This window comes from Diabrotica undecimpunctata, chromosome 9 (genome assembly GCF_040954645.1).
Source record: "Diabrotica undecimpunctata isolate CICGRU chromosome 9, icDiaUnde3, whole genome shotgun sequence".
In the NCBI taxonomy this organism is placed as follows: domain Eukaryota; kingdom Metazoa; phylum Arthropoda; class Insecta; order Coleoptera; family Chrysomelidae; genus Diabrotica; species Diabrotica undecimpunctata.
Window position 1 is genome coordinate 81390922 of NC_092811.1, and position 15465 is coordinate 81406386.

Sequence of the window (15465 nt, forward strand, 5' to 3'; positions counted from 1 at the left end):
CATTTTAATCCATGGTACAATGAATACACAAGGTATGATATTGCGCATGACATTTGACAGCTGGCCCAGGAGTGTGATGTAGTCAAGACCGCTCGAACTACCTCGAACCCATTATTACAGCTTAACGTACACATTAATTTTGAAATTATGGTCAAAAAATGATCTAATTTTTTTTTTAAATGTTTTTTTTTGGTTATAATTGAATAAAAAATATATTTTCAGTAGCGTAAAACCTTTACTTTTCCTAGGGATTCAGGCAAAATATTTATTTTTGTTTTAATACATATACTAATAATATAAGTAATCTTTTTGTATGCAAATCCGTTGAAATTTAAAAATTTTCTGCAGAGGAAATACACAATGGGTAAATAGTAGTAGATTTGCTTATTCTGATTCAGTATCACTCACGTCCAAGCAGTTTTACTGAAATAAAAACAAAATAAATTACAATAAAGAAAAATCTGTTTTACAATTCAATATATTTTAGATGAGTTATAATAAAATTTAGTAAAACAAAAAATATACACATTACTATAACCTACCGATTATTGCATGAAAAATTTACTCATCAAACAATATAATAATATGAAAATAAGACACAAATTAGTTCATACGCAAAACACAATAAATATCGACTTCAGACGACTTTACACCGGCAAGACAGAAGGCTTGTATAAATACAAAAGTTCAACAATAATATCGGTTATCAATGGTGACTATTTCCAATTGCAAGTTATGAGATAATAAAGATATTTTAAAGTAACTCAATACTGACTGAGTCATCTATTTTATAATAGAAAAATAATTTAGATATATGCTTACATATGTGTCTTTATACAAATATCCACTTCGCAAGGGCTTAAAAAATTTGATGGGTAAAATTTAACCGGCAGCCGTATCCCAGACGAGCGCGTAAAAAATTACCAGTAAGGCGCGCCTGTGTCTGAGACTTGTGTGTACTTGTGGTGTTTAGTTACTGTTTATTTATACTGTATAGTATTTTTTTTTTTGTAAAACTGAAAGTTTTATTTGCCATTGTATATCTGGTTTTGTACCTTTTTCAAAGTGCGCTGTGCAATTATTGCTTGTTGCAATAGTGACAATGAAGATAAAATCTTTAGGTTTCATACATTTCCTAAAGATAGTGTGACCAGAAAACTGTGGATTATATCTTGTTGTAGATAGGATAATTTTAATCGTAATACTGCAAGAATCTTATATACTAAAACGCTAAGCCCTTTTCTTGTCCACCACTTTACTCAAAAACCATATTAGATAATTAAAATATTTTTTCGGAATATTATTAGTATTACGTATGAGATTGTCAAGATATACTTTTGGTACAAAAATTCACTTCCGGTTTTGAGATGACCGGAAGTTAAAATTTACTTTAAGTTTTAGACCCCACAATGTATATATGGATCGAAAGGTCTCGTCGAGACGAATCTAAATATGTACTTCCGGTTGCGATCCGACACCGAAAGTGACCCGAAACGCGCATAAAACGTCAAGATAGAGCAAATTTGACACCGGATTCGTGATCAGCATGCAAAATTAACTACTAAATGATAACATTGTAACAAAAAACATTGTTTTCGACGAAATCGTGGTATTTAATACACTTTTTACTTGCATTATTATTGATGAATGTTATGTATATTCTTGCTTATATTGTTTGTATTGATCTCTTAATTTTTCTCGCAAAATAAAAATTTCATTTAAAAAACTCGATGTCGAGTTGGTCCGTTAGTTTGTTCTAAACATTTTAAAACTGAAGATTACCAAAGAAATTTACAACAGGAACTTTTAAATTACGTTTCTAAAAAGGGTCTAAAACTCAAACCTGAGGCAGTACCTAGTCTTTATTTGCCTAAATCAAAATCGGGTACCCTTTTAACTAACCAAAAGAAATGCGTACAAAGAGCCGAACACAGAGAGTCCAAAAAGTATGTTGAGCAGCTTCTTACAACTTCTAGGTCAACGACGTAAGTCTAAATCTTTATTTTTATTAATTATTCGTTATGAAACCTTAAATGGTTCGTTCATATCGATTTGTTAAGTAAGAAACTAGCCTCAGCCTGCTATGCAATTTGCAATAAGAACTGTTTCGGAGGAAATCAATTTAGCATCTTCCAAAATAACATATTTTTCTTTGTTAAATCATGTTATCATTAAAAACTATATAATGTTATCATTATTATAAACAATACCAAGATAATTTTATGTGTGAATATTACAAAAGATGTCATTTAAAATATACAATATTGTGTGACCTCACTACACTCATATTCGATGGCCAGCTAGCTCATTCGATATAAATAAAGTTGACTTTATCATTATTTATTTTGATTTTGTGTTGATCATCTGAAATATCGAACTCTGGAGTATAAGTTAATTAACCTGTACCTACGTGTAATAAAAGATAATTAAAACTTGTTTTATAAAGGATATCTATGTTAACAAAATAACTGTACCAAAAATCAATAAACTTAAATTAGCTTCAAAATTTTATTTATGATTAAATATTATAATAACATATTTTATTTTATGATCTCTTTATAATTACTTTAATTAAATTACCCAAATTATATAAAAAAACTTAAAATTAAAAGTCTTTCCTATACAACTACATTCAAATGTTGCGGGAATAAGCGTTCTTGACTACGTCATGCGCGAAGACGAACCGATTTTGGAACATTATGTATCATACCTTGAGTATTCATTGCACCATGATTTTAATCAGTTGCTACCAACAAGTCCTCGCAGATACTTCATCTAAGTATTAGCAACTTCTAGTGGAGTCTTTCGTTACCATGTAATCTATTCCTGTTGTAACTTAAACAGCATAATTTATAATTTAAAAAACGTAACTCACAGTTAATCTAACAACATTTAAAGGGTTTTTAGCATATATTTAGTGGCTTCAAAATGTACATCCAGTAAGTATTAACCACACTTTTTGTAGTAACCTTGGTCAAAATTTTAACTTTCATGTTTAATTTAATTAAAGTGGTTATACTTTTAGCATTTTTAGTAAGATAGCACTTACGATGGAATATTAATTCCGAAAACGTTCTGTGATGTATCTAGATAGGATATTTATTATTATACCTTTTATAAAGGAATTATATAAATAAAATTTTTTAATTGGACTTTTATTAAATTTTACTACGTAAAAATACCAAGCCAGCCTATTTTAAAGAACGAGCTGTGCCTTATGCACTTATTACATATTATATATACTACATATTATGTACAAAATTTATTTGGAATTTTGAATGATCAAGTTTTGATTCCAAATGATCCAAGTGTGCCCGTTATATTAGCTTATAAAGCAAGTCCAACCGGTATTGCAGGAGTACTTTCTCATGTTATTGATGGTATAGGAAAACCTATTGTATTTGCTTTAAGATCTGTTACCAAATGTGAACAAAATTATAGTCAAATATTTTACAGAGAAGCCCTTGCAATTACTTTTTCGGTAAATCACTGCTTGATATATCTTTTTGAGAGTAAGCTTAGACTCATCACTGATAACAGCCCTATGACGTTATCTTCAATGATTACAGCTAGACTACTCTAATATACATAATTTTTATCAGAATTTGATAACGAAGTTGAATACAAAAATCTTCTGTTAAACGTTAATGCCGACTGTGGTTCTGGAGCTTTTATCAATCAACCTTTATCTTCTTTTGAAAACATGCTTAATAAAGAAATTTAATCTGCCATGAATCAAAGAGATAAAGAAATTTCAACATACAATGTATCCTACCAAAAGTATTAAATATGCCACAGATAAAGATCCTATTTTATCAACAATTAAATCTGATTTAAAATCACAAAATTAAAATGAACATAAATTCACTTTAGAGGACGAGATCATTTTGAAAGGTCAAAAAATTGTCATTCCAACTCAACTCCAACAACTGGTCTATAGATATTGAAATTATGGTCAAGTCATGATAACCTTGCGCTGAAATTCGAAAATCACCTTCAAAATCTCTACATCACTGGGATACTCCAACTAGGATTGGGACCACGTCCATATTGAGTATGCTGGTCCATTTCAAGGTTTTCATTTTTTGGTAGTGGTTGACAATAAATCACGATGAGCTGAAATCAAAGTTCTTAGGGATGCGCCACCATCAAAACTGTCACATTGGTCCTTAAGGGACAAAAAGGGTCAACTCTCAAACTTAAGAAAATCACTAACTTTTTACTATATTTTATTTAAATTTATACACGTACATTGTTACAGGAGTTTGTTACGTTATGTAGCCATCTCGAACAGTAAATATACAATAATAATCCAATAATAAATCTCTTTCACGTTTTATATATGAGTGGCTCAGTTCCATACTTGCCTAAGCCGCATTTTCATTATAAGTCAGAAAGTTGATGTAAAGTAAATTGGCGATAATAAAAAAAGCACTCGATGTAGAAACATTTTAATATATTTTGTAAATAAACTAAACTAAATAAAGATATTACTTTAACTAAAAGTTATACAAAGAAAAATTAAATATGAACACGTGAATTATACTTTTGATAAAAACTTGTAGGCAACTTTGGCGCTAACACTAACATTGAAATAAGTAATACAGTTGTTGGCTAGGCAACGATAAAGTAGGTCGATGAATTATTTCATTGATCATTTTCAACGTCAGACTTAATTGAATCTCCAGTTGTTTCTTTAATGATCCCTGATTAAAGCGATCTATAAAAATTGTGATGTTCTGGAGGTATATATTTAAGAAGATCGATTAAATCTTTCTTTTTTTCCTTTGTAATAGGTCGTCCATGAGGATACAACAATGGTAGTTCAACAGGCAAATCAGTAATTACAGGTCTACCACGACCAACTCTTTTTGTTAAATCAAGTTTACTAAAGGGATCATCATTTTCCATACAATTGTATTTATAGTACATCGTTTTGGGCCCATTTTTGCGTAGTTGTATCCATCTGATTTTGAGCCATTCTACTTTTTCCTTCTCTACAGATATTTTTCTATAAGTTATGGGCTCTTCCAAACTTCTTGTAGTAAAAAAGTGATCTGCTGTCATCTGATGCACAACAAATTTTGGTGTTTTCTTTTTAGCCTTTTTAATTACATTCATCCAATCATTTGGATGAAAAATTTGAGGATGATACTTTTTCTCTCTTTCTATTACACCAAAATCTTGATCGCAGCTAAAAAAGCTATGGCCAGGTATAAAAAATTTTAAATCAATTTTTTCAATTTCCGAGTTTTGCAAAATATTACTCAGTGCCAATACAACTTTAATGTTGCGATTTTGACCACCGCAACTATCGCTGTAAAGAGTGATTTCTCTGGTTGCTGATGGAAAGCAGTTCTGAATGTGATAAATAAGACAAGACGCTCCTCTGGAAGCTGTGTGTTCGCCCCAAACATGCACGTGGCCAACATTATTTACCTCATCATGGATACCGAGATTATACACCCATAGTTGTCGCTTGTAATATACTACACCAGTTGATAACATTGGTGTAGGTAAAGTTTTTTGAAGGTCAAAAACCATAACTTGTTTTGTTCCATTGCTGGATCTAGCTTCATCTGCATCTTTTTTTTCATATCTTTTACTGCATCTGCTCGCCACAAATGAAGTTCATATTGAATTTTAGTATTAGTATTGTCTGTGCCAATAGTTTGTGCCTTAAATTCGTCACAGGTTTGACACGTGTCTTTGTGTGGTTGATAAAAATGTAAGTTAAATTTACTATTGAATATGTATCGAAACATATACAGTGATACTGCTCGACCCTCTTCAGTACACTGACTTTTGTATAAGTCATACATGAGATTCATATTGAGTTCGGGATTTAGATACTTTCTATTACTATCCCTGCGACAATAATGACTTTCGTACGATGGAAATATCTTAATAAAATTACATACTCTTTGCTCATCCTCTAAACTAGTCTTATTGTGAGGTACATGTTTTCCTCGTCGATCAAGCACAGGAGTACCGGTTTCTTGGGTTCTCTTTAATGCATTGGTCAAAGTGCCATCGCAGATAGCTAGAGTTCCTTTAAAAAACTTTTTACAAACTACTTTATCTTCGCCGCAATCATCTTGAAGAATGTACTTTCGGGTTTTTTCTCTACGACTATTTTCCTTTTTTGTGTATTTCCTGAAAACGTGTGAAACTTGTATCTGACCACCGAGGAATGATTGCTTCATGTCCCAATTCATACTGTAGAATCCTTCAAAAATTTGCTTTCTTCTAGCTTGCGCTATTTTTTGTAAACAGCGAAGGTGGCATTCACAATCTGTCATATCACAGGTCTTATTTGAGACGACTTTTCCTGTTGCGGAAACATATTGTTGACCACGAGCACGTTTCTCTTTTCTTATGCATTTTTTATGCGTTTGTGGTTTTCTTATACGTTTTCGTCCATTCTGCAGATTATTTGGATTTCCAGTAGCATTCTGCTCATCTTGACTCTCATCTAGAGAAAAAAAAAATAGAAATTAGATTCTCTAAAAATAATTTAAAAATTGATGATGACTAAAATGTTTCAAGGAACACTCGCAATATATTCAGGGCCAGACATGCCTATCCAACAAAATTATTTGATGCGACCCAAATACAATAATAAAATATGTGCAGAGTCAGTAATAATAAACTAAACCAAACTATAAATGGTAAAATGATATTTTGCATTGATTTAAAATAAGATTTTACTACTTTTTATCAAAAATATTATGCCTAACTTGATTTATTAGATTTTGTTCTGAGTAAGAGCAAAAATATGCCTAACCCTCATTTTGTTTTTATGCAAAAAAGACAATTACGTAAAGTGGAAATAAAAAATATATACAGTAAACATGTTAATCTTACCTGTACTTTCGTCATCTGGCATATAGTTTTTGTCGTTATCGCTATCGCCACCTGATATGTTTGATAATGTAAACGTCTCGTTGCTTGCCGACGCCATGTTTAGTGGTTTAGGCAAGACTGGCTCAAACAGAACAGTGTCAAAGCAAGTTTTGTTTGCAAAAGTTGATCATAGGTGTCAGCCTTGTTTTATGTTAAATATCGGGATAGGTAACTTTGGCACAGACAGATAAGATCATTTTAAAGCGAAAGAGCACAAAAGCGCGAAATATGAAAAATTGTGGCTTAGGCAAGTATGGAACTGAGGGTTATCTTAGGGTTACCCTATTGGACTTTGAATCTACGTGATATAAGGCAAGGCTGTGTATAAAAAATAAGTGTATGTAATCCAAACATAACTGCTTGTGTCATGACTCACTTTTGACAACTTATATGATTTAAGATATTTTATATAACATTACAATGTAAGTGTTTATACCCTTACTGTACAGAACAAATCATTGATTTTCTGTTAGAGATATGTTCTGCTTACGGATATCATCAAGTTATGGTTTAGACACCACTACAATTTTTGTAAGTGATCAATTAAAAAAAAAATCGAAAATCCATAGATTTTTCAAAAGATTATTGCTTCTAGTTCATCCTGCTACAAATATCTTATATCTTAGTTGAGAGAAACGTTCAAACCCTAAAAATGAGACTAAGCTCTATGTCTACTTACCCATGCAGAAGAAATTGTTTTAAAATATAGAGCGACACCAGTTTCCTGTGAGATACCACCAGCTAAAATAAACTTAAACAGAAGTTTAAGAATCGAACTCGACTCACTGCCTACACCAAAACTTACGAGATTAAAAAAATCAACCCCCCAATGCAAGAAAGTTAAATTTAAGAAGGAGAGTACAACTAATATATTAGTACAAGTAAGAAAATAAGAAACTTTGAAAATTTGGCGCAATTTTTATTATATATATACAAACAGTATGGATTGTTACATTACCAAGTTTAACTTGATAATGGCCATTGTCTAAAATATCACATTGGCCAAATTCGTAAAACCATGGTACCTAAAAAGAATGTAACCTTTGTACACGAACGAAAAGTAATAAGTTGTCAGCCACAATATCAAGACCCTCTCCTACATCGTCTATTGTCGATTTACCTTTCAGTTCCTCCAGTTAATTTATATCTAAACCTTATCAATAAAAGTAGAACCTGATCATCCTGATGATCAACTGGTACTCATTAATGCTGAACCTGCTGCTGAAGAAAGTATTTCTCTTTTTTTACAAACATTTTACAAACAATTTACCAAAGCAGCCCATTATACCTGAACATCCACAATTAACAACATCTGAACGAATTCGACATTATAGTACAAGATTTTAGAATTACATTTTTTATTTCTTTTTTATTTTTATGTTCAAAATAGCGTAGGAGGAGACTATAATAACCTCCTTTATTATAAAAATCATCCCCCACAATGTTTATATGTTGTGTTTTATTATACGAATATGTCAATACAGTTAACAGCTGTCATAATATAATTAATAACAACAATAACAATCATCCAATTATGGAGTAAGAGTGACAGTCTTAAGGAAACGAATCATGACACTCTACATGTTTGTAGAATCGAGTAGGTCACTTAAATTATTTTGAAATTTGTAGCAGTCTCGTTGAGGTATGTAATGGACACATTTTAATATTATGTGTTGAACTGTTAAGGAGCCATTACAATGTTCACAGAGAGGACAATTTTCAGAAGACATCAGATATCTATGAGTGAGACGAGCGTGACCTATTCTAAGCGCTATTTTATTTGAATATTATCTTAAGTTTTAATTTGAAATACCCTTGATCCAGAAATTATCAGCAATACATTTGTTCTTCAGTTTGTTAAAGTCATATTTTTTGTACACTGTCTTTTAATTTCTTAATCTGCATGTTATCAGAATCCGCGTTCACCATCTTGATAACTTCTAACATCTGGCATTATCCTTCCATGCTTGCCTTCTAACAGTACATAATAATTTGGTTACGTATTGTGTCCAGGGGAGATACACGTTTCTTTGTAAATTGTCTTATGGTCAAAGTATGCACTAATTTCTCGTATAACGAAATCTATCAATGTCTTTCCATTTTCTTTGTTTTCATCGTGTTTTTCTTTTACCTCCCGTGGTTACCCTGAACATATCTTTATTCTCCACTTTAGTGTTTAGCTTACCTAGTATAATTTTAATATAATATTTGTTATTTTATTATATATATTAATTTGATTCTTACTATAGAGTTTATTATTTAAATCCTAACTTTTATTTTCTGATAAAGTGTGCACGCTTATTAAGTTTAACTTTCCTACTTTTTTAACACTACCATTTAGTCTTAACATACAGACTTTTCAGTTATTGGCTCAAACTCCACTATTAAGCTTTGTAATCGATCACTAATTATAAAACACGTTAACAGCCTTCTACCTCCTTACCAACAATTGAAAAAGCTGTAGTTGTTACACTGCTTACATGTAGATTTGTTTTTTGCGATACTACTAAATAGAGCTTTATTGCTTAACCACGGATACACGGATACCATGGGCTTTTGCTTCAAAAATATTTTTTATAAGCCAGGATCCTATCCCAATCGTCTTTTTGTAACTTTTGTTTCTCTCCTTGTTCTTTTTTTTATTGTTTCCTTCTTATTTGTCGGTTTCATAACTTTGTTATCATTAGTTTATCTTGAATATTAAGCTCTAGTTTAATGGCGGATCCAACTCTCCTTCTATTTTAAACCATCTCCATCCTTATATTTAAACATATTATATTTTAACCTTTCGTAACCCTTTTCCTTCAATTAAAGTTTAGTTTTCTGAAAATCTAAATTTTTTGTATGGCGGGTAGAAATAATTTTTTGTGCACTTTGCCTACAGTGTTTTCTGAGTAGGTTACGCTCAGATTCATTTCCACTGACACCTACAATCTTAAAATACCAATTATCTACGATACACTTTTGCATATTTTTAAGGTACCGCCGAATAGTGCCTCTGTGATGGTAGTATTAGCTCCTTCTTTAGCGAGAATAGCAGCAATCTCGTTATAAGCAATTCCTTTGTACCCTAGCAACCACAACAAAAATATGTTGTTGTTCTTTTCAGGATGCTTAAAAAACTGTTTTAATCTTATAAATTGTGACCTACGGAGTCTTAACGTATATTAGGTAATCTATCTTCGACGAATATGTTTGAAAAAAATACTTATTGAAAATATATGTTTCAGGAGCTTGTGCCAGTAATAATTAGTGCAGTTCCTCGACAATCAGCTATGCAATTGTTTCATTATTTACAAATTGCTAAGAAAGGTAAATTGTGTTTGGAAGCTATTTATATTATTATATATTTTTTTAAAATACGAACATATTGAAAAAATATAATGTTTATATTTGTTTTGGATTTTTTAATTAATAGCCATTATCAAATTTAGATGAACTATTTGGTTACAAATTAATCTGAAGTGACAATCAGAATGTAAAAAGTACACTATTATAGATCGGATCAAAGTTCTATTATTACAAATATATCACATCATGGTTAATCCGATGTGGACTACAGTTACCTGAACATGTGTTCTCAAATAGATTTATTAAAAAAACGAATTAATAAATATTTAATAAGAAACTTTTTTTGCAAAACCGCCGTCTGAACTTCTTCGAAGTATAGGACAAGACAATGTTTTAAAATAGGTTTATCTGTTAAGTTTTACAATAGTTACAATAGTTTATCTGTATAAGTTAAAAAAATTATAGTGACTAAAGTTTTATGAATAATATAATCTAAGGTTTATTATGTTATTTATTATGCTTGAACAACAGCAGTTTCCAACAATGTTGAAAGAAGCTAAGGTTCTCCTTATCCCCAAAGGTAGAGGTGAAGAGCAAGAGCTGCGATTTCGGCCAACTTGCCTTCTTAGTTCGATAAATAAATTGTACGAGTATCTTGTAAATGGCCGCCTTGAGCAAGAGCTAGAAGAAAAGCATGCGCTGAGCGACCTCCAATATGGTTTTAGGGCCAAAAGGCCACCATAGATGCGGTCACAGAAGTAACCTCTTTAGTTACGCAGGATACAAAGAAATGGGTGGCTCTCATCCTTCTTGACGTCAAGAATGCCTTTAACACGGCAACGTGGAAAAAAAATCATGTCCAGGCTAAAAGAATTGGGTGTTAGGGAGTACCTGGTCAATGTAATTGACAGAAAATTTACTGAAAGGTCCATAGGAGAAAAAGATACCAGCATCAGTTTGTCGCAGGGTGTTTCACAGGGTTCAGTACTAGGTCCCATCCTGTAAAATGTCCTGTACGATATGGTGCGGAGGCTACAGATGCCAAGAAGATGCACTCTTGTAGCTTATGCCGATGATCTCGCACTGGTTGTGAAGGCTAGTCAGAAAACGGACATGGCTAATGCGGCTAACACAGCTCTGCCTCGCATTAGTAGGTGTATCAGAGTGAACGATCTACAACTAGCGCCTCACAAAACTGAGGTGTTAGTTCTCAAAGGGAGCCGGGAAAAATCCTCTCTTTGCTTTATAGTGGAAGGTGTGAAGGTTTCACTTGTTAAATTGATTAAGTGTGTGGGAGTCTGGTTGTCGGAAGGACTAAGATTCGGAGTACATATCCAAAAGACAGTAGAGAAGACGAACCAAAATCTGGAGGCGTGGATACGTATGGTATCCACGCGTGGAGGTAAAGATGGGATACCAAACGACTTACTGAAATATTGTGGAGCAACAATGACAGAACAATTAACAACATTAATTAATACAATTATAAAATACAATAAAATACCGGAAGAATGGCGAACAAGCGAACTAATTCTACTATTCAAAAAAGGAGACAAAAAACAACCAGAAAACTACAGAAGTATAAACTTGTTAAATACTACCCTAAAACTTACAACTAAAATGTTACAAGTACTAATAAATCACAGGATAAGTTTAGTAGATGAATAACAGGCTTTTCGTAGTGGAAGATCGTGTACAAATGCACTATTCGTTATAAAGCAAATTACTGAGAAATTACTAGAGTATAATAGACCAGCATTTCTGTGTCCGATTGACCTAAAGAAAGCGTTTGACAGAGTAAAACTTAAAGATGTAATCCATCTTCTGTATAATAGGGAAGTTAAGCTAAATATTATAAAAACTATCGAAAGCTTCTACCAAAACAACAAAATGGAAGTCAGAATAGATGGACAAGTTACAGAACCTATAGAAATAGGCAGCTGAATAAGACGGGGAGACTCATTCAGCCCTATGCTCTTCAATTTAATCATAGATGAAATCATCAAAAGCATTAACAAAAGAAGTGGATACAGAATGAAAAAAAAAAAAGAAATAAAAATACTCAGTTAAGCACAAGACGCAATATTGATAGCCCAAGATAAAGATAGTCTGCTAAGACTGGTCCACAGATTTAACATAAGAACAAAAGAATTTAATATGACAATCTTATCTCAGAAAACTAAAACAATTGTAGTCAGAAAAGAACCAACCAGATGTAAAATAGATATTGATGGCATCAGTATTGAGCAAGTAATTGAAATAAAATACCTGGGAACTGCACTGTCCAGCTGTGGAGTTCCTGGACAAAGAAGTGAGAGTTCAAGTACAAAAAGCAAGTAAAATGGCAGGATGCCTTAAAAACACTATATGGCGGAACAGACACATTAACACTGAGATGAAGTCAAGAATTCATAAAGCCAGTGTAAGACCAATAATTACATATTCTTTAGAAACAAGACCCGATACAGCCACAACGCAAAGGATACTGGAAACGGGAGAGATGAGAGTACTGAGAAGAATTACAGGAAATACGCTGAGAGATCAAAAGAGAACTGAAGACATTAGAAGAAAATGTAACGTACAGTGTATAAATCCATGGACATAAAATAGAAAAAAAAGAGTGGAATAACCACATAAGCAAAATAAAGGAGATCCGTGTCGTCAAAATAGCAAGAGATAAGTCACCAATCGGCAGAAGAAGTACTCACGGACAACCGTACAAAAGATGGAGTGACAACCTTCCATAGAGGTATTAATCCGCCAATGAACAAGCAGAATTGCTTATAAAGAGGCAGAAGAAGAAGAAAAAAAAATATAAAATTGGAATTTTAATAATAAATTAAAAATCAAAGCTAATCTTGCTTACAGTTTTACAAAAAAGATTTTTAAATGATACTTATGGCTTCTGATGTTGTCGTCAAATAGTTAGACGGAATTGCAAAATGTAGTTGTTGGTTTAGATCACATCTTTACTCTAAGATAGCTGCTTGAAAAAGGATGGGAACTTAATAGAACTATCCATAATCCTTTCATAGATTTTCGGCAAGCATACGACAGCACTAAAAGGGATCAGATGTGGAATGCAATGGCAGAACCTTCAGTTCCGAAAGAAATTATCCAGCTTGTTAAGTTATGTGTGAATAGCTGTAGATTCAGAGTACGGATAGGTAACAAACTCTCAGAATCTTTTGAAATAAGCAGTGGTCTGAAACAAGGAGATGCGCTGTTACCTCTCCTCTTTAATATCATCCTGGAAAAAGTAGTAAGAGCAGCACAACTTAAAACAGAATTACTGACAGTAAATGGACTATAATTACTACTAGCATACGCAGATGATTTTGACATTGTGGGAAACACAGTCACCAATGTAAAGGAGACTTTTAATAAATTGGAAATAGAGGCAAAGAAAACTCGTTTAAGGGTAAAAGAAGAGAAAACCAAATACGTGTGCATCAACATACAAAAGGGACGAGATATAATGGGGCAAAATAATACGATAGACCCATATAACTTTGAAAAAGTGGAGAGTTTTAAATAACTCGGAGCAACAATCACTGCAGATAACGATATCGCGGAAGAGATTAAAGGAAGATTTCAGGTAGCAAACACTACTATTCAATCTAAAAGCCAAACACGAACATCAAAGATTAGAATATATATATATATATATATATATATATATATATATATATATATATATATATATATATATATATATATATATATATATATATATATATATATATATATATAACGGTGATTAGACCGGTGCTCATGTATGGGTGTAAGACGTGGACCCTGACCAAAGAAACTGAAAGAAAACTTAGATGTTTTGAGAGGAAAATTCTCAGAATAATCTTTGGGCGTTATCATGAAATTAATAGCAACCAATTCCAAATGAGAATAAATGCTGAGGTCAAGCAGATGTATAGAGCAAGCGATACAGTCCAAGAGATTAAATCCCAACGTCTAAGATGGGCTGGCCATGTCCATAGACTCCCTAATAACGTCCTTGCCAAGTTAATATGGGAGGAAGCCCCCCCCACAGGGAAGAAGGCCCTTAGGACGTCGACGAATGCGATGGAGAGACAATATATGGTCAGATCTAAGAACAATGGGGCTACCCACTGACCCAACTATTATGCACGACCGTTCATTATGGAAACAAGTTGTGCAGTCAGCCAAAACCCACCCCGGGTTGTAGTGCTACGAGAAAGAAAAGTTGTTGGTTGACAGTTCCAGTTGTTGATATTGGTATTGGTGGGTATATACTAGGATGGATCGAAAAAAACTTTTTTTCGAATTTGATAATGGCCCTTGTGGCAAAAGTTGCCATTCATAAAAGTAGGTTTTTTACCAAAAAAAATTTTTTTTACATCAACCCCTTCAGGTGCCCCAACCTCCTAAAAAAAATTTTTTTTTTGAAAATTTTTTCGATACGGCCCTATATGTAAACTCTTCTTGAATGTTTAAAAAGTTTGTGTTCAAAATTTGGAGGCTCTCGGAACATTTTGGGAGGTGCCCCAAAGACCTAACGGAAAATAAAAAAATCCTATTTCATGTAGATAATACAATTTTAGCTGAAATCTAAACAAATTAACGGAATAACACATTTATTGACGGTAATACGACTCGTTACATTTCTATAAGGTAATATTAAATATTAAAAGTGAGTGTAGGAACAATAATGTAGGTAAGAAAAATAAAACTAACAATTCAACAAAACACTTAAGCTGCTAAAACGTATTTACCTTAAAAGGAACGTGTACCGATTTACAAAAAATATGTTATTATTAACAAATATTTAACTTATAACGTATATTATTATTAAAAGGAACAAAAGGTTATTTAAACTTGAATTCTGACTTAGAATTAAATGATTTCATTAGCTTCCTGGACTCGATTCGAGATTTTATGAAACCATCTCGTTTTTCCTCTCCACAAACTTTAGATGATGCCTCTGTAACTAAATCTTTCAGTGGCCTGAGTGTGGCAGGGGAACTTGGACAAATCTAGAAAGGGTGCTGCAGGTTCTTGACCAGATACAAAACTTTCCAGGTCCTCGTCGGAGACTTGCTTTATTATTGGTGGTTCTGACCTATCTGTTTCATACCAGTAAATTATATCTGTATAATCCTCTGCTTGCATGTTTAAAGGAGGTACGCGAAATTGTCTGACAGATGTTGAATTTTTATTCTCTTTTCTAGAAGCAATTATTCTGCGGCAGGCTAACTTGCGGATGTGCTCTCTGGTATCTGCCAACATTGC

The 15465-nt window shown here is 32.6% G+C and overlaps 1 protein-coding gene across 2 annotated transcripts in view; it reads left to right on the forward strand.

Moving 5' to 3' along the window:
* LOC140450185 (gastric triacylglycerol lipase-like) overlaps positions 1-15465 on the forward strand; it is a 153402-nt gene that overhangs the window by 86847 nt on the left and 51090 nt on the right. For both annotated transcript variants that reach the window (XM_072543645.1, XM_072543644.1), the window contains one exon: positions 10137-10218. In XM_072543645.1, coding sequence (XP_072399746.1) covers positions 10137-10218 — 82 coding nt within the window. The remainder of the gene's footprint in view (positions 1-10136; positions 10219-15465) is intronic.